Below are 21,791 nucleotides of genomic sequence, written 5' to 3' on the forward strand. Positions count from 1 at the left end.
ACCTTGAAATGAAGTCATCCAAAATTATGTATTAGTCATGCCCGGAATGGGAACTATGGATATCAACGTTCTAAATAGGACTGAAAATCTGGTGTTCTTCAAGCCTTGCCGGCGAGTGCGCCTGGTGCCTTTTCAATGAAGAAGTGCTTACCCTTGATCATCTTGACCATGAAGCTGAAAGGCACAAATCCAAAGATTTGACCAGTACCACCAGCTTCACCCACAGGCACCACCATCATAATGTTGTCACCTTGCTCAAAGGTCTTGATAGCACCGGTGCCGATAATATCGGCTTTGAGGTTGGCCGCTGCCACATGTGCCTGCTCCATGGCCTTGAAACTGAGACGCATAGAGTTGTTGGTGATATCACCAGCAGCAAAGATGGGCTGTGATTTGCCATCGCTGGACTGCACACGCATCTCGCTGTTGACCGTCACCCAACCATCCTTGTCGAGAAATTCGGCCGGGATAAAGCTGTTGTTGGGCACCACACCGGTGGTGGGAATATAAAGATCAGCCGAAAGCTTATCGCCGCCTTCGAGAGAAACAATCCAACTTGACCCGTCATCAGCGGGGGTCTCTACACCCATAACCCGCTTTGAGGTGACAATCTTGATCTTCTTCTGCTCGAGCTGCTTGCGTGCGGCAGAACTCGCTGATGACTTGAGCATAGGGAGCACGCGATCAGTGGCCGAGACCAGCGTGATCGAGACCTTGCCCGCATTACCACTTGCTTCCACGGCTTCAGCAAGCTCACCAGCCAGTTCCACACCAATGGGTCCTGCGCCACCGATGACGATCTCCTTTGCTTCAGAAATGTGTCCCTGGGCGGCCTTGATCAGCTCCTCCATACCATCGGTGTTCGACTGCTTGAAAGGGATCGAGGTGCCGGTAAGCGAGCCTGACGTGGCCGAGGTTGTGCTGCCGGATGTGATGACAAGGTAGTCATATGGTACTGCTGCGGACGCACCGCCGTTCGAGTTCACGGCGACAGTCTTGGCGTTTGTGTCGATAGCACTTGCGGTGCCTGCGATAAAGCGAAAGGCATCAGGGCGGTAGCCTGCGAAAGATTCCTTGATCGGAAGCAGATATTGCTCCGCATGGAAGGCCTTGGGTTTGGCGACGATACGTGGGGCGGCGATGTTCCAGTAGAAGCTGGTTGAAGGATTGATCAGCGTGACCTGAGCGTCAGACACATCACGAAGTATCGAGTGAGCAATATGGAGGCCCGCATAGGAACCTCCGACAACAACTACATTCACAGGGGCCATGGTGTAAAGTTGGAGTCTTGGAGAAGGTGAGTTTGTTTTGGAAGTGCGAGGAAGGGTGATCTTATATGTCTTGGGCTTATCCCGCGTCTATGCAGAGCCTGCTGCAAGGTCTGAAATGTCAATACACGTACTTCCTCAAGTCTTCCATGGATGGGCTGGACGAATTTCCACTGGTTGGTCAGCATCTTCTAGTTGGCCCCAGGGCTTCGGGTGATGTCCGCTGTGGCTTTTTCCTATTTGCCGCTTTTACACCTTCAAATCTGAGGCGCTTAGGTTCCTTGAGTATATTCCAGTCCGCCACGTGATATAATACACGTGATGTCATTCTATACAGCTTGAAGGTATTTGACGCCTAATTGATGATCTTTGAATGCTGTATTCGTCAAGTTGTAGGCTGAAAAGGTAGTGCCAATCGTTTGAAACTTAGCAAATATGCACCACTACCCAATATAAAGACAAATATGACGGGTGAACTTCTTGGCAAGACAAGGATACCTTATTTTGTTCAACACATATAATGGCTAGACCTGGCTACTGCTGTAGTAATGTCGTCAATAGCCAATAAAACCTGCAGCAAATTTACATAAAATCACTGCAGATACCGTAGTGCCCACCTAGGCAGCCTATGAGATTAGGAAATCCCCCATTTTAGTCACAGTCCGGGGTACAGAAGCGTGCTGAATTCTACTGACATAAGGGCGGCAATCGCTAGACACGAACCAAAATGCTTGTACTAAGTTTGAGCGCCGCAAACCGAATCACCATAAGTCAGCATTGGAAATCCATTTGAGCAGCCGTGAAGGTATTTCCAAGCGGTTGTAAATTGTAGTTTTGGATTGTTTGTCTAGTTTGACTAGTATCATGAGTTTGCATTACTTGGCATATTTGACATATTTGACAGTCTGACTGTTTGGCTAGTTTGTTCTCTTTCCGTACCTTTCCTTGTCAAAACACAGAGCCATGATAAGATGTAGAGTCACGCACGTTATTATACTTCACAACCTGTGTGAATACAGTGTTAGAGGTATACCTTCATCACATAGCATTCATATATCCAGTCTACTCTCTGGAGCAGGCATGGCATCAGCACTTTCCATCCGATATAGTCCGAGGTCCAGACTCGTATCTTATCGATAAGACCACGTGACTGTGGTTATTTTTTGCGGTCTCCTGGATCGCCCCAGTTGCAATCTGCTTTTTTATCATCCCTTAACCATATTTTCCATCATCATTCAAAATGCTTGGAACACTTCGCCGATTCGGCGTTTCCAATGCGCTCCGCGCGTCTGCGCCTCGTATTAACTCAACGAGATGGGCTTCCCAGCTGCCGAAGATGCACGCTCCGTTGGCGTCTTCTGTCCTGACGAGGTCGCTGCACTCTTCATTCCCCAAATTCTCTGCTGTTGCCCAAGAATCCGTCGAGACCGAGTCGCCGAAGCAGATTCAAGATTTCGCGGAACTCGGAGAACAAAACCTCGTTGACAGCACTATTATCAAGAACATCACCCATCCTTCCCGGATGAACCTCAAGACCATGACTGAGGTGCAATCCATGACTCTTCAAGAGATCGTGAAGGGCACTGATGTGTAAGTTTCGATACATTTGGGTAATGACCCGAGATGAATTGATTTGCTAACCTATCATTCTTTTAGCCTTGCTCAGGCCAAGACAGGAACCGGAAAGACTCTTGCTTTCCTCCTTCCCACTCTTCAGAATATCCTCAATGATCCCGGTGTCGACGTTTCCAAGGTTGGACGTTACTCCAGAACCGCTCCCTCCGAAATCCGCGCTCTCATCATCTCCCCTACCCGTGAATTGGCCGAACAAATTGCTGTCGAGGCCAAGAAGGTCGCCTTCGGCACTGGCCTCATTGTGCAGACTGCTGTTGGTGGTACCCAGAAGCGTGCCGGCCTTATGAAGATTCAGCGTGAGGGCTGCCATCTGCTCATCGGTACCCCGGGTCGTCTTAAGGACATTTTCTCTGACCCTTGGACTGGTGTCGCTGCCCCCAAGCTCAACACCTTGATTCTTGACGAGGCAGACCGTCTGCTTGACCAAGGTTTCGCTCCTGATATCAAGGAGATCCAGGGATACCTACCCGATCCCACCAAGATTGACCGCCAGACACTCATGTTCTCTGCTACGGTTCCCCGTGAAGTGATGTCTCTGGTGCGCCAGACCTTGAAGCCCGGATTCCAGTTTGTTCAGACTGTCCGTGAAGACGAGGTTCCCACCCACCACAGAGTGCCCCAAAAGTGCGTCTGGATGCGTGGTCTTGAAAACGGAATGCCTGCTCTTCTCGAGATTGCCAAGAACTACGAATCCCGCCGTACCAACGGCGAGGACCTCCGTCCTTTCAAGGCCATCGCTTATTACAACTCGACCGCCGAGACCAAGGCCGCGGCCGACGCTTTCAATAATCTTCGCCGTTCCCACAACTTTGGTAAATCACCTATGGGTGAACTGAAGATGCTCGAGATCAACTCGCGTCTGACCCAGGCCGAGCGTACTCGTAGCGCCGAGAGCTTCCGCAGATCCCCTACTGGTATCCTGTTCTCCTCGGACGTGACTGCCCGTGGTATGGATTTCCCCGACGTTACCCACGTCATCCAGATCGGTGTCCCTCGTGACACTGAGACCTACATCCACCGTCTCGGTCGTACTGCCCGAGCCGGCAAGGAAGGTGAGGGTTGGCTTCTCATCCATGATGGTGAAGAGGGAGTCTACCGCTCCCGTCTCGGCCGTATCCCCATGCAGCAGGATTCTCTTCCCGCTGCCAAGGCCGACATGTCCCAGGCGACTGCCACCTTTGAAACCAATGATACCGTCAGCCAGATGAAGGCCGCCATGGCCGCCGTCGGTATGAGCCAAAAGATCAAGTCGTTCATGGGCCAGCTTGGCACACTTACTGGTAACTTCGACAGCAAGAGATATGCCATTCAGGCTTTGAACCAGCAGTTCGTTGACGGATTTGGCATGGCGTCTCCCCCTGAGATCAACGCCAGACTTGCTCAGCAGATGGGTCTCAGCAGAGTCCCTGGTGTCAACATTGGCTCCGGCAGCTCCCGGCCCGTTCTGGATGAGGATGACATGTTTACTCGTGGCGGTGCCTTGAGCTCGTCTGGCCACCGCAGTCCCTCTCGCTATGGTGGCCGGGGTGGCTTCTCCTCTCGTGGCGGTGACCGTGGTGGCTTCTCCCGTGACGGTGACCGTGGTGGTTTCTCTCGTAGTGACCGTGGTGGTTTCTCTCGTGACCGTCGCGGAGGCTCCTCTTACGGTGACCGCCGTGGTGACCGCGGCTCATCCCGCCCCCCTCGTCGTAACATGGCCGAGTTCGACTTTTAAGGGCTAAATCGGATTTCGATTTTTACCAGTCACGTTTGTGGCCCCGCTGCTTTTTATACTTGCATTGGCGCCAGGAATGCCTTTTATGGGTTCAGATGAACGAAAAGTGAAAGGAAGAAGCAATCATCGCATCGGGTGGCGTTTTGTCTCTTTCTTGAATTGTCTGTGTACTATACACCCTTGCTTGGGTGCTTTGTCTTTCTAATTTAGACTTCTCTCCTCTTGTCTTATACTCTGTCACTGTTTTGCGGGATTTCGTTCTGGATATCGAAAAGGTGACTCGTTTGATTCCATGTACAATATTTCAGTTATCAGCCTTCATTATATCCAGGAATTCGTTTTAATTTATTGAACAAATTCATTATGAACAGACCATGAACAGATAGAAAAGAAATATAATTGTAACTAGGTTGACTAAGGTAGCTTCTAACCAGATCCATTTTGGAGACATCTAAATCGTTGAGTATGCGACAAATAGAGACCTTATATCACACACCCCAAGTATATCGAATATGAAAGAAACAATGTGACATAAACAATCAAACAGAAAAAACAAGAGACACTTATTCCCGGGCAATCATGTGATCTCTAGCAGGACCAGTACCAATCCACTTGACAGGGACACCACCAATCTCACGCTCAATGAACTCGATATAGGCACGAGCATTGGGAGGCAGATCCTCATAACGAGTAACACCCATAGTGTTAGACTTCCAGCCAGGAAGAGTAACATACTCAACCTCGATCTTCTCAATAACGTTAGGATCAGCAGGGAAAGTACCAGTAGTGCGCTTTCCACAGGGCAAGCGGTAAGCAACGCCGACCTTGATCTCATCAAAGTCATCGAGGACGTCGAGCTTGGTCAGGTTCAGCGCGGTGTAGTGGTTAATGGCGTGCGAGTAGCGGCACAGAACGAGATCCAGCCATCCGCAGCGGCGGCGACGGCCGGTTGTCACGCCGAACTCACGGCCGACCTCCTGCAGCTTCTCGCCATCGGCGTTGAGCTGCTCGCTGGGGAAGGGGCCGGAGCCAACACGCGTTGTGTAGGCCTTCACCACGCCAATCACGGACTTGATGCTGGAGGGGTTCAGGGCAAGGGCTTGCACGGCGCCGCCAAGGCCGGTTGAGGATGAGGTCACGAAGGGGTATGTGCCGTGATCCAGGTCGAGCATCAGGGCGTTGGCGCCCTCGACCAGGGTGTTCGGCGAGTTCTTGTGCTCCTGCAGGAACTCGAGCTGGTCGACGATGTGGGGCTTCAGGAGGTTGCGGTATTCCTGGGTTGAGTGTTAGCAACATGGTTTACGTGCGAGTTAAACTTAATGATAGGCTTCTTAGGTCCTCATTCCGTCCCAATTGATCTTGGATCGAGGGGTTACGGAATTCGTGATCCTGCATGAAGCCCCCTCTGAGTCACACATACTTTGAAGCGATTGATCTCATCCTCGACATCGTATTCGATGTCTCCGTAGCGCGTGCGGTAAGCGGTGTCGAGAGTGCGCAGCTTGCGCTCGAAAGTCTGCTCATCGAGGATCTCGCCGACGCGCACACCACGGCGCGCAGCCTTGTCACTGTAGCAGGGACCGATACCCTTACCGGTGGTGCCGACCTTACGGCCACCGAGACCCTTCTCCTCGAGACCATCGACAACAGAGTGCAAGTCGAAGCAGACGTGCGCGCGGTCAGAGACGAAGATGCGCTGAGCAGCGCCCTTCAGGCCCTTCGCCTCGATGGCGGCCAACTCCTTGAAGAAGCTGGGGACGTGGAAGACGGTACCGGCACCGATCAGGTTGATACACTTTGGTGAGACGAGACCGGAGGGCAGGATGTGGAAGTCGTAGGTGACGTTCTCGTGGACGATGGTGTGACCGGCGTCTATATTCAATCAAAAGAAGCGGGTTGGTCAGTCTTTGCCCCGCGCTCTCGATGGCCCATTTCGAAACCCCGGGGTGGAAGGATTTCAATGCATAGAGGGGTGGAACGTACTGTGGCCACCAGCTGCACGACAGCACAGCGTCGCCTGCTGCGACAGCATGTCTGTGATCTTTCCCTTTCCTGTTCTCTGTCAGCGGCCATCTCCGCGCTCGGGGCTTCTTCCCGCACCTTCATCTCCCCATTGACTGCCTAGAACGATGGAAACCATGATTGCTCGATTGACAAGGTAATTGCTCGGTCAAGAATGTCCGATTCAGTACTGTATCCGTCAATTGCGTGGTGGTGGGGGTAGAAGAGAATATGTCCGGAGCCGATAGCGGGGCCAAGAGATTTGCCGGTGTGTCTTTTCTTGTTCCTGAATTGGGGCGAATCACACACCAGAAGATGCTGCTGCTGAAAATTGATGCTGAAAAATTCTGTATGCAAATGGCTAAGACCTGTCAATGCTCTTTTTATCACAGTGAGTCAGACCAACTCAACTTCCCTCCGCATCCGATCTAGCGGGGTGGCGGGGCGTGCGTTTCAGCCTTTGGTGCCTTTGTGCCTGAATGCCTGAATGCCTGAATTTTGGTCCAGCCTCGGGCCAAGAATTAGGGCAAGGGTTTTGTACTTCATCTTCGTTGCAGGGCATGAGATTGTGCATATACTGTGAAATGGAGAAGTTATTGGAGGTTTCAATTCCCCCAGATGTTAATACCAAATTATATTTGGTTCGAGGATTAGAGACGACCTCCAATCGAGAACTGTGCAGAAGGTACACTACATCCAAAACACACTTTATGAACAAAACCAGAGTAGTTCACAAAGTCTACTCATCCGGCTCCCAGGTAAGTGCCCGATCCTTCATTGATTCCAGTGTTTCCTCCACAAGGCTCTTCATCACCTTTTTCTCCTTCTTATCAAGCAACGCAACCCTCTGTTGTCATATATCATCCGCAGAATCAACGGGACCAAAGAAGCGAGAATTAAGCTTCGGAATAGTTGCGACCTCATTGCGAACCTTTTCTTCAGGGAACATCGTCACACCTGGTTGCGGAAACAGAATGATTGCAGAGCCTCCATACTTGAATATCATCTGGAATATAACGTTGTAGAACCCTGCCTTGATAGGGTATGCGTGGCTGCATGTTGATAAAAATAAGTATCGTGGTGGAAGGTGGGAGAGCAAGTCAAAGGACTAAGGACAATGAAAGATCATGCGCCTCACCCCAAGCTATAAATTTAGCCTACAACAACCAGTGCACACGCAGGCTCAACAATATGAGACAGTCTCAAAGTACAAAAATAAAGTAGATCACGGGTCTCCGCAACTTACCCAGCTTCCCCACACCTCATTTCCTCTCTTCTCAAACCACAACCCAACCATGCCCCAATGCAGTTCCCCAGACACACATCCCTAAACTATGCAATGACCGACTGGCCCAATCCGTCCCATTCCCATTCCCACGCTTATACCCCCTCCGACTCAACCGACGCGCTCGCCTTCGCCTCTCCACTCGGCGCCGCAAGCTGGGGCCACGATGGTTTCTCCCACGATCCAGGCTTCCTAGCCTCGCAAGAAGAGCTCCGATGCATGCTATTTAATATTGCGCACTCGGCTGCCCCGACCCGTGCTCCAAGTCCTGACGCGGATGCTTATGCGCGGGATGCGGCACAACGCTGTGGGAACGATCGGGCGGCGCGTCCTGTTCTTTCGAATCCGAGAAGGATTGAGTATTTGAAGAATTATGTTGGGCAGGTTGCGCCTTGGGTGTGTTCTAATTTTTAGGGGGGCGTTGAGACATTTAAAATGGCAATTGCTGATGGGATTGTAGCTTGATATGTTTGATTCGCAGTGTACCTTTCGAGTACAGATTCCTGCCTTGGCACGCTCGTTTCCTGCGCTGTTGAACGCCATTCTTGCTATTTCTGCGAGGCAGATGGAGAGGAAGGAGGGCATTCAGGATTCCTTTGATAGTCTCGAGCTTTATCAAGAAGCAATCCGATTATTGAGTCCGTTGCTACAGATGCGGGATCCTAAGGTTGTTGCAGCCTGTGTGCTCCTCTGCTGTCTCGAAATGATGTCTGCGCGTGCGCAGGATTGGCATCGTCATCTTGAGGGATGCGCGGCGCTTTTTGATTCTTTTGAGATCAATGGATTTAGCACTGGCCTTTTGCAGGCTGTTTTCTGGTGCTATGCACGAATGGGTAAGATTCCGTAAAACTTAAATGAGAGCTCATTGATGGCTAACTAACTAGACGTTTGTGGTGCGCTTATCTCTGATGGGACGCAGAGCACGCTCCTTCGTCCTGGGAAATGGCTGGCGCCTGGTTGCCATGTAGATGACGCCGCGCAGATCTTTCAAGCTGCAAAATCTCCGGATATGCACGCCAACTATGCCGTATATCTATGCGCAAAGACATGCGAGCTGGTAGCAGATCGTACCCAGTTTGTGGAGCTGGGAGCGAAGAATAACTGCACCGGTGAAGCCTTTAATCGTCGTTGGGTCCGACTTTGGGATGATTTGCAAGACTGGATGGAAAAGAGACCGTCTGAATTGCTACCAGTTCACACTACCACGACCAAACCGTTTCCACACATTCTCTTCATGCAATGGGCAGCGATTTCGTCGAACCAACTGTATCATACATCATGCATTTTGCTGCTCAACATGATGCCAAAATCTATCAAGTTGCAGCCAGCACCCGCCATCTCTGCTTTATGGCACGCAAGGCGAATTTGCGGTATCTCGCTGGCTAACCCGCACCAAGGATGCTTGAACAATGCAATTCAGCCACTTTGGATTGCAGGGCGTCTCTTTAGCCATGTCTCAGAGCATGCCATTATCATTGATCTAATCCGCCACATTGAAGCCGAAACCGGATGGGGTGCTTGCTGGCGCATCAGAGACTTAGAACTTGCCTGGGGATACCAAGTCCCTCGTCTAGAAAGGTCTAGCCCGAGGTATCGACTTCCCGTACCTGGGTGATAGTGACAGGCAATAGGTGATAGAGTCAGATAGACACTTGTCTTTCATGTCTCATCAAGAAGACCCCACTCGGCTCGCAGTCCTTGCAAAGAGTCATGGGTATTCCACCCCGTCACCGTGCGGATACGATTAAAGCCTCGCAGCACCTCCTGCTGTTGCGACTCATGTGTCATTCGACGAGCTGCCACAAAGAACGAGGCCAGGAGGCATGGATCCCAGCATTCCCGTCGGTCATTGTGGAGAGAAATACTGCAGACCCGCTGCGCATGCCATAGTGGTGACATGGCAGCAGAATGAAAGTCAGTGATCCGCGCAGTACGCGGTCTATTATGCAACAGTATGAGCATGGCTGTATGGTATAGCTGGTTGCCGAACAAGCCAGCCCCGTTGGCAAAGAGAACAACAGGGAAGCTCCTCTCCGGCCCAGCCAAACGGTCATTCAACTCTAATTCCAACATGGGTTGAAACTCCTGTGGTCGCTCTTGATACCATTGCTCAAGCTCCTCCACTAGCTGCATCCATGTGTGCAGGGGAGGGCAATCTGGGGAGATGTCATCATTATGTATGAAATGGATTGCTCTTGTGCATAGCCATAAAGGTCGGTATGCGTAGTAGAAGACCATTTCATATGGATCAGCTACCATATCTAATTCGGTCAGATATGGGTATGTTGGCGGCATGGGTACCTGCACATCATTATCACTCGCTAATGCGGTTCCGACATCTGCGGACACTCAAAGTTATTATGATTACCAATGTGTACCAAGACTAATGAGAACCCATACCAAGTCTGGCAAAGAGCCAATATATAGCTGCATTGAGGTCTCTGCCGACTGCGTGTGAACTCAAGGCATTCAAAAGACTAGTGTTGCAATGTCTTTCTCGCGTCCACGCAGCTGATATATTTGAAATAGAATCCATCACTCGGTCGAGAGCATCAAGAAGAGCAAAGTTTGTAATATTGTCCTGTATCTCCTCCTCATCAAACGAAGGAAATGACCGACTTCCTTCCTTGCGAGGGTTTTGCGGGTGAAGCTGATGGAACGATGTTTCAGACAGGTTTAGAATCGATTTCCAAATGGCGGGCGAACTCATCGCAATCTGGAGGGCATTTATTCCAAATGATTGGCCCAGGTCACATATATCCAACTGTCAAGTCTATTGTCAGCGCTCGGCATTGAGTCTCCAATCCAAGGAACCTTACCCAGGAGGCTACTTCATAGCGATAGTGCCGCAGCAGTGCTTGTATCTCAGTAGGCGAAAGCTCATCTCTAATTGACCTGGGAGGATGCATAGGTTGTGGAGAAAAGGCCAATCGACTATACGACAAATGGGACGACATCGCAGAGCTCATCAGAGGAACTCCTTTAGGAGAGGAGACCGCAAAGCCCGCGATCCCCAGATCAGGCTCATTCATGCTAGTTCCTAGCGCCAACAATCCCGCGACGGCTGATTCATCCTTGTCACTGAATACTGCCGTGGAAGGCTGTTCGTGCGCAATATGAGACACCGGCTTCTCTGACCAAGACGGCACATCTTCGTTTCTGGGCGCATGGCTGCGCGGGTTTGAGTCGGTTGCCTCCTGCGACTGCGACGGTAAATCGGTATGAGAGAATGTATCGTCCATCTCATTATCGTCGGCTCCGGCTTCAGTTTCGGTAGTATCCTTCTGCGGCTCTTCATTAATAAACTATAACAACAATTAGGTCTGTTTTCCCCGCCTCGGCATGCCAGTAGACCTACCCTGATGGCTTCGTAACCTGCAGATGGAGGGGCGACCTGCGAAGCCTGAATTGTGTGTGCATTTTTTGACAAAAAGGTCAACTGGGGACCGTATTGGCATTGGAAATTGCGGTCAATGCAGTTCCGACATCGCGGTTTGCCCTCGTCGCCTATACTCCGTTAGCTCGAAGAATGTTCCACGAGTATACAGCAGGCATACACTTTCGCCGGCGCACTCGACAGCGCATGCATCCAGTGCGACATCGCGTCAGTCGACTTTGTCCTGGGCGGTCCGGCATGGCTGTGAAGTTGCGAGATGGTGCGGAGTCGAATCAGGAAGGTCAACAGGGTGAGTTCCAAATCGGGTAATTATAAGCACTTCCATGTGGGGCACCAGACATGCTTTGTCAGCGGATATTGATCTGGCAGTGCATTCATGCTTCAAGTATACTTAATCCCTCGATATCCATGAATTCAGATACACTGACTACTCAATACTAATCTGAAACCAATCATATACGCTATGCAGAACCACCGGTCAGACCTCGACTTTTCTTCCACTCGTGCACGATTCCAGCGTATGCCGATGGCTTATACACCCCAGTGAGCTCGGTGTAAACACCTCCTCCGAGTCGGTATGGATTCAAACCCAAGTCACGCATGAGCATGTCATTGTACTAGACAAATGTTAGACCATGAGGGCTTAATCTATTTTCAGGAGTAACCTACCAGAATAGCATCCACTCCAAGTCCACTCCCCGTCAATGAACCGAATACTACATCCTCAGAGATGGAATTTTCCATTGACTTATCCGAAAGGGTTGGAAAGCACAGCGCTTGGCTGTTTGCTGACCCCGTGTCACTAGATGAGTCCAACGCCCCTGTAAGAAACGCCGCTACCCACAGGGCCTGGACCTCAGCAACAACAGCAATTGTCGACGACAAGAGCACACCAAGCGTCGCGAAGGAGCGGTCGCCTTGTGAAACCAGTTCTGGGGCCACCATCCGGCGGAACAGTCGGTAGGGTAGTAGCTTGTGAGATGCAGTCCATGACGGGGGACGGCGATCTGCAAGGATGCATTTCGTCGCGTTCAAAGTGTTCCTGACCTTCAATTCAGAGTGACGGTCTATTTCATCCCAATGCTCAATGCTTTCTTTCAGGCTTGCACCCAAAGACCCATGTATTATCTCGGGCGAGGTTGATAAGGCTTGATCTTCGCGATAGTCCTGAGGCTCCGAATCTACTAGGGCAGACAACCCAAGATTCAGTCGGAGGCTTGGTGGATAAAATTGGATCGGGACTATTGGCTTATAGCCAGTAGCGTGAACGACTAGGTCAACATCATCAATGGAAGTCCCATCTGACAATTGAACCACAGCCTTGACGACAGAGTCTGTGGTTTCCTGTGAGCCTGGAACGCCAATGCTGGACACCGCTGCTCGATAAACATGCACATGCGGCAATCTGATTGCCTCCCAGAGATCTCCTTGATTTGCGATGCCAATGCCACAGGCACAAGAAACAACACTAGAGATTGTTAGTCAATGCTGTTTTCAACAAAACAGCGTGAAAGTGACCTATTTTCTGGACGTATCTTCTCCATCTTCGGATCTGATCCATATTGCGCGGTTTCTTCTAAAGTATTATCAACAGACTTCCAGAAAATCCGAATCCACCATCGACCCAATGGATTGCCATGGAAAAGTCGTGTCAGCCATGCCCCTTCCCACCGAAACTCCTTGAAAGAGAACCGCTTCGGGATCTTGTACCAGCAGGGGGTCAGGTGGCTAAGCAATCTAGTACTTGCTGCCTTATCACTTGCAACTGTGTCGCCATTTGGGAGTGTTGATGTCGGAGGTACCATCCACGAAGGACCTGCGCCTCGATCGCGAATAACCCAGTGCACCTGGATCGGGTTGTTTTGCGTGGATGCTAGACGCAGTTTCTGATCGTTGCGGTGTAGGGTAGCGAAGAAATGCACCAGATCAAAAGAAGATTTTGCACCTCCATATATTGAAACGGACTTCAGCTCTGCGTAGGTAGGTTCTTTGCTTGGAAGGCTGGAAAGTGAAGGCTGGGGGTTTCCCAATGGCTGATACCCCAGGTGTTCGCGAGCCCAGCTTCCAACATCCTTGGCGTGGATAACTGGAGCTTGGCTGTCTATATCTGAAGATACTTTCGTGTCCGGTAGATTTGGCATCGATGTTAAGCCCGTAGCAAGGATCAACTTATCACAGAAGATAGTGAATCTCTGAGTAGAGTTGGGTGTGATTTTGGTGATGTTCAGCTTCCACTGCTTGTTCTCCAAACGACTGATGTCGTCAACCTGGGCTTCGTTAGAGACGGGGTAGTTTAAAGTCAACCTAGGGGAATATAACCATCAAGTTCAATCGAATATGTCTCCGAAGCTTCCATTTCTCAACCCACGCACGGAGATATCGGTTAATCTTCCACCCTGCAATGAACTGATCTTTCGTGCCATCGCCATTATTCTGTTCTGGAACAACATCTAAAAGAGCAAGATCACTGAATTCATATAGTCCATATGAATTCTGGCTTAGCAGATTTGGGTATAGACGCTCCTCTGCCCATGTGCCTCCAATATCCGACGCGGAATCAATGACAAGGAGACGGTCGGTAGCATCTTTCGCGGGTGATTCCTCTGTTGCTGTAAAGCATGCGGGAATCTCGGCGATGTAGTCTTTGCCATTCTCTGTGTCGCTCTCGTAGGCTCCAACGACTTGTAGGTATGTCTTTGCCGCAATGAGACCGTAGAGACCTGGCTGGTAAGCGAAGCTTCAATTGGAAGATGAATTGTACACACCTGCACCGACAATTACGACGCGCGCCATGTTTATTGGGATGAAAAGTAGGGAGGAATTTTTGAAATGTTCGAGGACATGTTGATGTTAGGACAATGAATGGGCAACAATACCGCCCGGACGAGATTCTTGATATTGTTCTTGTGGGACCACAATTTAGTCCGAACTCACAACTGGTCTTTTCCAAAAAGGTACTTGAGACTGAGTGGAAATATAGGTATTCTGATTTTAACGCCGGTTGCTGTTTTGTCTACTTGATTTCCTCTACTTTCTGGCGCTTTCCGTTCTGGTCAGGCCTTGCCGTTACATAACCAAACACTCTGCCCTAATTTGAGTATAGCAACGCACGGAACCTATGTTTCTTTGATGTTTGTATGTTAGGGCCAGAGAAAGCATCACTATTGAAAAAAGACAAATCTTGAATTAATACGTAGCAAAAACTACTCAATGACAATCAAAAACCCAAACACATTGCAGCTCCAATTGTCTCTCAATTCCAGACCGAGTCTGGAACTGTTACAGGCTCCGATGGAATGAGAGTTGACACCGATACATGTGGCCAAACCAGTCCGTCAAATACTAGATAAACTACTTGAGAATACTGAATCTGTATCGAAGTGACATTGATCGTCCTAGGCGCAGTGATATCATGCGGCGGGTTGACGAGGAACACCGGCGTACGCTGGTGTGCTGGTGAAGCTGGGGAGAGTTTCATAGGGGGTTGTCCGCGTTTGAAGATTGGAACTTTAAGCTCGTGTTGCATCGTCTCGATCCAAAAGGTCGCATTCATTTGGATTGCATTGGCATTTGGAGTTGTGGCGGCGGCGTTGCCTTCTAAGAATGCGATGTTTGTTGTTCCACCACCGAACACGGGAGCTGGAGGCGCCGTGGATACCGTGAAGGCTGTGTTCTGGAGAATGGTCTGTCCTTTGATGGCATTGCGCAAAACTGTGTTTGGGTCATCCAGGGTGTCTTGGGTAATGGTGCCGGTAGCAATGAACTTCGAGAGATCCTGTGGCCGTCGAAGAGAGGAGACAATCGAGACATTCAGACTATCAATCGGCACTATGGCACCACCACCAGTGGGGAATACAGCCAAACTGGCTGGTGGGATCTCCGGGGGGCCTGAGAAATTTGAAGTAGGTGCCAGGCATTGAGCATTGATTGTTGTGCCATGTGGAATGGACCCCATGCGGACGAGGGATTCGCCAAGGACTGGAGTATTGTTCGTGGGCGGGACATTCATCCACAGCCCAGTCTCAAAGTGAATGCCAGTGGGAGAAGCATCAGCCTTCCCATTTTTCTCATTTGTCACATCGTTGACAGCCTGTACATAAGATACGCCGTTGAGAAAGATGTTGCTCTGCGACCCAAGCCCGCGGTTAGGCACAGCACCAAAATCTTCAGAGAAGGTTATTGCGTCGTCTATCAGATTCAGCTCCAATATGTTGTCGCGGGGAAATGTTGTCGTGTTCGGTGGTCCGCTATGCGGGCGAAAGATTGTGTTGAAGCCTGTTCCAGTAAAGCTTCCATTGAAATTTGCTAGCACACCCAGCCGCGATGGTAGTATGGGCCCCAGCACTTCCCCAAGGAATTGAACAGGCTCAATCTGGAAACCAGGCGGGAGAGATATCGCTGCCATATTGTCACAATTTTCAGATAGTGCCAATGAAGGTGATTTTCTATCAGTCAAAATGGGACAGAGTGGATGGTTAATTATAGAGGATATAAACCGTTTCTGTATGGCATGGAGGGTGTTGAATCCTATTTAGAGAAAGGTCATCAGAGACGCACTAGCGTGTCCCATGTCACTCGAACATTCCAGTGTTGACCTGTGGCTAATCAGATGCTGTGGTTTGGATAATTACCTGGCGTTGAGATAGTTCGTTTTGCTGGTCTGAGCACTTTTGATGCCACAATAGACTTTTACGACATGTCAGATACCGTGGAATGCTAAAAATGCCGTTTCAAAGCAACTCAGTGATGTAAGGGTGGAATGAGCACTTCACAACGCAGAAAATGTTTAGAATGTGTAGGCGTTGGCATGGCTCAATGGGTAGGAAGTCCTAGCCGAGGTGATGAATGTAAGCCTGGAAGACAAACAGATATGATAGGCTAACGAATAATTTAACACGTCCAACTAAAAAGGAAAGAGAGCCAAGCAATCTTGCCCAAAAATTCAGGAAATAGACAGGGAATAACGCATTTCACAAACGAGTGGCCATCTCTAAAGCACATAGTAAATGCGATATACTCAAGTCCTGTTGTAAACGGGGATCAACTCGGGCCCCCGCCGTGGCCCGTTGTTTCCGAAGGTCTATAGGGCTCAATGCTAAGGAGCGACCCTAGTATAAGATTTAGCACGAAACACTCGGAAGTGGCTCTCCCTTGCTCAGGGGACATGTGGTCCTATGATAAACCACGAGAAATTATCTTTGTTACGAGAAAACACGACATTAACTTGATTGGCCTGCTTTCTGTTATACTTGTGCCATGCATACTAGGAATTCGACCTGGAAACTTTGTAAAAGTGAACAATGTGTAACCATACCCCATTATTCCCCGTACAGCAATGAAGTGGCTTGTGATGGTCAAATATCCGGCAAGCAGGACATAGTCTGCTGTGCACACCGTGATATAATGTTCCAAGTATTTCAATTGGACTTCATTTATGTAAAGATGACGTTTGAGGCATCTCCTGATTCGTGAAAGTAGCTTCTTAGAAATGGATGCTGCATCACACACCCGACCGAATCGATTTGTTCCGAACAAGACAGCAGAGCGCCAGTAAAGTGTCGTCGTAAATCAACTCCGATGATAAAGGCATGCGAATAGCAAGATGTGCGATGCAGATGTCTGTCTAGGCATGCGTCTCCATGAGATGGGCTAAGTATTAATTCTTTTCGGCAGATTCTTTGGGATTTTGGGCCTTTCTTGACTTTAGCTAGAAGGTCGCCAATGGTATCGTACGGATCGCCTTATTCTTCCGGGATTCATATTATCCAACCCGAAACTACTAACGGATCGAGATCTTGAAGTAGTATGACACGCATACAAAACTCGGAGATGTTATACGGATGAAGAGAGAATAATAATGAGACTAAGGGACTTCCCATCCCGCCATTCCGACTCGGAGTTCAACGCAACCCTGACATCTATATCCTCGATGACCCATGGTTTTTACGTACAGCATCGCTCTCCGTACTCCTTGAATGAGCCCTACTTTACCTTGAATCGTCTCGCATGATAGACCTCAAGCGATCTCCTCGGGAAAATGGAAATCCAAAGCCACAAATTGGGAAGCCTTATACTCTGGGAGTAACAATCGAGATCACACAAAAAGAAAAAAAAACATCATAGCAGCGTACGAGCAACTTCGTTCAAAGTGTAGAAGGAATTGTCCCACCTTGGATCAAAGAGGACTTCTTCCAAGTCTTTCTTGTGAGCCTTCTCTTCCGCGTAGTTGAGGGGGGTCTTTCCAACTGAGTCTCTGGAATGCATGTCCAATACGTCTCTCCATTGAAGGAAATCTACAAGTTCCTTGTTAAACGCACCATGAGCTGCCCCATGGTGCATAAAGGTCTTCCCATCAATATCTCGAGCTGCTGGATCCAGGCCACAACGGAACAGACATTCAAGAATCTCAGTGTCTACTCTCCTGTGATGCATGAGGAGGTGCACCAAATTTTCTTCGCGTCCGTTGACCCATAGCGGATCAGCACCCTTATCCATAAGCACAAAGAATATGTCTCCCCGGAATCCTAGGTGAAACGATCCCACGTAGACACCCAGGGATGAGTTCCCTTTTGTATCAAGTTGATTGACGTCGCAGCCAAGCTCTAGCAGAAATTTAACCATTTCGACACTGCAGTAGATAGATGAGACATGATGGTGTAATGGGTTTCTGCCGTGATGATCTATCGAATGCCAGAGCGTCGAAAGTGCGCTATCACATGCCGTTGACAGGAACTGCAAGACATTCAAACAACCACGCTGCAGTGCGTAGTGGAACGGACTCAACCTGTGGCTGTCTTCCAGCCAGATATCGTGGCCTTCATCCACAAATTTTCGGACGACCTCTAAGTTTCCTTTCTTGCTGGCAAGGTGAAGACAGGATTGACCAGATCCGTTTAACCGTGAAATATCAGCTCCTCTCTCTATGAGCTTGCATAGAATGGACAGCGCATAATCTTCTCGAAAGTCTATCACATGCTGAGGGTAATCCCCAAAAGCATTAGCCATGTTGACGTCGATGGTTTCGCTCTCGAGGAGTGTGTTAACAATGTGTGTTCTAGCTTGATCGATGGCTTGATAGATATCAGACGCTTCCTCACTATCGTGGTCCGTGATTAATTCTTTCAAGAACTCAATGGCGTAATCACCGCATTCCCATACATCGTCATATCTACGATCCAGGAGGCGACACCTGATCGCAAGATGGAGCGGGGTATCACCAATATCAGATTGAGCATTTGGATCGGCCCCTTGTCGAAGTAAGAAAGCGGTTATTTCTGAGCATGCGTTCAAAGAAGAGAAATGTAGCGCTGTGAGGCCTGATTCTAGATTCAGTCCAGCCCCCTCTCTCTCGTCCTCGGGCCTCATTTGCGTAAACATGCTCACAGTTGTACGTCCAGGCCACGATATTCTTCGAATTCTAGCAGTCAGATCGAAACCATTCTGAAGAAAGACTTGCGCAAGCTCTTCATCGCGGTTCCCAATTGCGTAAAGGAAGGGTGTCATGTTATACTTGTCACAGTCGTATGGGGAGACCCCAGCGTTCAGGAGGAATTGGCCTATTTGGTAGCCACTGCCATGAACATTCTTGCAAATAATATGGAGGACGTTCTGGTGGTCGTTATTTAGCGCTCTGACAGACGCTCCAGACTCAACTAAAAGCTTTATGGCTTCGAAGTTTGAGTATTGGGCGGCAACAAGTAGAGGTGTTTGTCCCTGTGCATCTTTATCTTCCAGTCCATTCTGAGAGGAGGATGAGATTAACGGAATAATCCCCCAACGAGCGGCAACATGAATAACAGAGATGCCTGTATCCAAATTCGCCAATGAGCCTCGTTTCAGGTGGTTGTAACTTTCGAGCCACCATTTCCACGTCCCGAACCGGTCTTGGAAAAATGCGTCGTGCTCCTTTGGAACGTTGAAGTCTCTTTGAGCTAAATTTGCATGCTCTGGCCAGTGCAGCACTGAATAACCAAGGAACCCATGGCTAGGCTTCAATGTTGATATGTCTATGCCTAGCCGACAGTTTTGAAGAATGACTTCAATGCAGCGATACGTCAGTGCATAGTTTGAACCAGTAGGATTGATCCCCTGCACTTCCATCGTTAAGAATTCTAGCACCGATCTATGCAACATTCGCACGTGACCATTGTCAACAACAATCAACAAATGGCACAAGTCGATAATGTCTCTCGTGAACTGGACGCGACTACTTGAATCCGTGTCAAGATGTAGGCGACATGCTTCAGCTATTTCCGCTATTGTCAGCGGTCGCATTGCGAATGCAACAATCTCCAAAATCTGTTTGATCAGTGGGTAATCATCTGGGCCACAGGCTTCGGCGGATATCACGGCTGCATCGAGCAGATTCCGGTACAAAGAGTACAATCCTCGTGGAAGAGCCTGTAGCCTCTCGATAACTTTCCTCGACTGCACCAATCTCAGTTCGTTATGAGCTATCCCGACCCAGAGGAAGGTACCATCGGCCTTCTCCTCAAAAATCTGGCATACTTTCTGTGCAACAGACTCAGTGTAGTTGTTCCTCCTTGCAAGATCCTTCACTTTTTCCTTGATCATAGCTTTAAGATCCCTTTTTATCTCTTCAAATGAGCCTAGATCGACATATGTGAAGGTGGATAGGCGACTCTTGAGCTCGGGATATGGACGACTGATGAGCAAAAAGTGCAACCTGGATGGGTCTAAGCCCGTCGAGCCTGCTTTGCTGAACGACTGGTAGATTTGATGGAACAACATTTCCTGTGACTCAGGTTCGCATTTGTCCAAAGCATCGATGATGCAGTATATCTCAGGACCAGTAGGTGCTTGCCCAATATCCATCAACACAGCCCATAGGGAATCAAATGAGGCGAAAAGAGCTTCTCTTCGGACGTCATATTTTGACAAGACCCATTTCAAGAAAGGCGGGTGCTGAGTAACGATCTGATATATAAGACCTCTCAGTATGGACGTTGCCTCTCTCTGGCGTTCTGAGGTGGCTTCGCAAAAAAAGAAACACAGGACATTATTCCCGTCGGAAAAATACTTTTTATGTCGTAGTTCCTCCGCAAGTGTCATGGCCATCGTCGACTTGCCGATTCCGGGATTGCCATACAGCCACAAAACGTTTCGCTCCAGATCATCATTGCCTTTGTCTCGCCGAACCCAAAACTTGAGCTCGTCTGACTCCAAGAACCAGCGGCAAGTCCCTGGGGTGCGATTTCCTTTTTCTCCGTTTCAATGAGTTCATATCTTCATTAGGATCAGTGATGAACAGATGCGCTAAACACGTTTTTTCCATCTCCGTAAAATTAGCGCCTATGAAAAAGTCAGTTGATGGGGATTCTGCAATGTGATGACCGCGTACCTTGATCTGACATCTCTATGTCTTTCACTTGCGAAAGAACCGATAGTAGTGCCTTTGCATAAGCAGCTGCGGCAAGAGCTGCATAGCTCTGCCACTCTTTGTGCTTGTGGGAATCGCAGTAGTCACAGATTCCACGTATGACCAGGCATTGAAGCTGATCCATAAGTCCAGCCGCTTCCATTTCAAAACAGAGTACGGGAATGTCTTCGGCAATAGAGTCTCGCGTTCGAGCATCCTTCATAACTCGATTACCGGACGCAATCAAGCCATAATGAATCTGTGGTTCGTGACTCATACGCGATTCACGCGAGACAAGCTGGGTTTTGTCGCATGACGAGCAGTCTCCACTACTTTCCTGGTGCTCGTACGTCGGGCGGAATAACCAGTCTTTGTCTGGCGAGGAAAAGTGCTTCTGGTGACGCTGCAAAACACCAGACATTATCTTGCCAAGCGGAAACTCCTGCAGCATATTGTCGCAGCGTATCTGGGAGACAGCGGCCAGTAGAGACTCGTGTGGTTTATTGAGTGAGCCCATACGCTGGAAGTAGCCCTGCTGACACGTTTTCCCATAGTCGTACTGGACCACACCGCCATATGTCCCCGTGGGCGTGCTGACGACCACATCACCTAGACGGATATCAACATTCTTGGTAGGCACCCCCCTCCCACTCCGACCATCAGCCCGAACTTTATGGAGGGGAAGGTTTGTCTCATTTGAGTCACCACGGACGTGGCAGAAGTTGTCCCATAAACACCGGATGGCAGGCAGACGACTACTACATTAAGCCCACTCAGACTCCCAAGCGTGTAGATATTGCGGTCAGTCGCCGGTTGGGGAAGCGGGTTGTGAACATGATCGAGCAAACTCTTCGCAGCCGCCAACTCTATCGGCAGTGCACATATCCACGCGAGCGTATAATCATTGAGTAAAACACGTTGAGGCGGCTTTCTGGACATAATGAAGGAGACTGACGCAGATTTTCAATCGCTTCCCGTTGCAGAACAATTTTGTAAGAAGAAGAGGGAGGCTATGATGAGTGAGGCCCTCGGTTAGGAGGAAAAAGAGGGATCGCAGTACTACGAGGCTGGCCAACAAAGGCAGGGAAGACTGGGTAAACAAGCGACCCTTC

The 21,791-nt window shown here is 49.4% G+C and overlaps 8 protein-coding genes across 8 annotated transcripts; 2 read left to right on the plus strand and 6 right to left on the minus strand.

Annotated features, from left to right (window-relative positions):
- Positions 1 to 98: 98 nt before the first annotated feature.
- N7508_002942 (NAD(P)/FAD-dependent oxidoreductase) lies at positions 99 to 1,271 on the minus strand (the record flags this gene model as incomplete). The annotated part of the gene is made up of 1 exon (XM_058461008.1): positions 99 to 1,271. The coding sequence occupies one exon, from the start codon at positions 1,269 to 1,271 to the stop codon at positions 99 to 101; it is 1,173 nt and encodes a 390-aa protein (XP_058321585.1).
- Positions 1,272 to 2,508: 1,237 nt separating this feature from the next.
- On the plus strand, positions 2,509 to 4,617 carry helA (putative DEAD box RNA helicase HelA; the record flags this gene model as incomplete). Its single annotated transcript, XM_058461009.1, has 2 exons — positions 2,509 to 2,858; positions 2,925 to 4,617. 2 exons carry the CDS (start codon positions 2,509 to 2,511, stop codon positions 4,615 to 4,617), a joined length of 2,043 nt encoding a protein of 680 aa, XP_058321586.1.
- A 563-nt stretch (positions 4,618 to 5,180) lies between these two features.
- adB (adenylosuccinate synthase ADE12) lies at positions 5,181 to 6,786 on the minus strand (the record flags this gene model as incomplete). The annotated part of the gene is made up of 4 exons (XM_058461010.1): positions 6,718 to 6,786; positions 6,601 to 6,669; positions 6,038 to 6,489; positions 5,181 to 5,891 (listed from the first exon to the last, which is right to left on the minus strand). Exons 1-4 carry the CDS (start codon positions 6,755 to 6,757, stop codon positions 5,181 to 5,183), a joined length of 1,272 nt encoding a protein of 423 aa, XP_058321587.1. The 5' UTR covers positions 6,758 to 6,786.
- Positions 6,787 to 7,957: 1,171 nt separating this feature from the next.
- N7508_002945 (uncharacterized protein) lies at positions 7,958 to 9,518 on the plus strand (the record flags this gene model as incomplete). The annotated part of the gene is made up of 3 exons (XM_058461011.1): positions 7,958 to 8,299; positions 8,364 to 8,736; positions 8,788 to 9,518. The coding sequence occupies 3 exons, from the start codon at positions 7,958 to 7,960 to the stop codon at positions 9,516 to 9,518; spliced, it is 1,446 nt and encodes a 481-aa protein (XP_058321588.1).
- Positions 9,519 to 9,562: 44 nt separating this feature from the next.
- N7508_002946 (Zn(II)2Cys6 transcription factor domain-containing protein) lies at positions 9,563 to 11,539 on the minus strand (the record flags this gene model as incomplete). The annotated part of the gene is made up of 4 exons (XM_058461012.1): positions 9,563 to 9,842; positions 10,718 to 11,208; positions 11,262 to 11,410; positions 11,461 to 11,539. The coding sequence occupies 4 exons, from the start codon at positions 11,537 to 11,539 to the stop codon at positions 9,563 to 9,565; spliced, it is 999 nt and encodes a 332-aa protein (XP_058321589.1).
- A 222-nt stretch (positions 11,540 to 11,761) lies between these two features.
- On the minus strand, positions 11,762 to 14,093 carry N7508_002947 (uncharacterized protein; the record flags this gene model as incomplete). Its single annotated transcript, XM_058461013.1, has 5 exons — positions 11,762 to 11,917; positions 11,970 to 12,768; positions 12,819 to 13,604; positions 13,669 to 14,020; positions 14,066 to 14,093. The coding sequence occupies 5 exons, from the start codon at positions 14,091 to 14,093 to the stop codon at positions 11,762 to 11,764; spliced, it is 2,121 nt and encodes a 706-aa protein (XP_058321590.1).
- Positions 14,094 to 14,553: 460 nt separating this feature from the next.
- On the minus strand, positions 14,554 to 15,705 carry N7508_002948 (uncharacterized protein; the record flags this gene model as incomplete). The annotated part of the gene is made up of 1 exon (XM_058461014.1): positions 14,554 to 15,705. One exon carries the CDS (start codon positions 15,703 to 15,705, stop codon positions 14,554 to 14,556), a length of 1,152 nt encoding a protein of 383 aa, XP_058321591.1.
- A 1,712-nt stretch (positions 15,706 to 17,417) lies between these two features.
- N7508_002949 (Pfs, NACHT, and Ankyrin domain protein) lies at positions 17,418 to 21,618 on the minus strand (the record flags this gene model as incomplete). Its single annotated transcript, XM_058461015.1, has 3 exons — positions 17,418 to 20,476; positions 20,662 to 21,329; positions 21,392 to 21,618. The coding sequence occupies 3 exons, from the start codon at positions 21,616 to 21,618 to the stop codon at positions 17,418 to 17,420; spliced, it is 3,954 nt and encodes a 1,317-aa protein (XP_058321592.1).
- Between the last annotated feature and the right edge of the window lie 173 nt (positions 21,619 to 21,791).

This window comes from Penicillium antarcticum (assembly GCF_028974205.1).
Source record: "Penicillium antarcticum strain IBT 31339 chromosome Unknown utg000003l_segment0_segment0, whole genome shotgun sequence".
Classification (NCBI taxonomy): domain Eukaryota; kingdom Fungi; phylum Ascomycota; class Eurotiomycetes; order Eurotiales; family Aspergillaceae; genus Penicillium; species Penicillium antarcticum.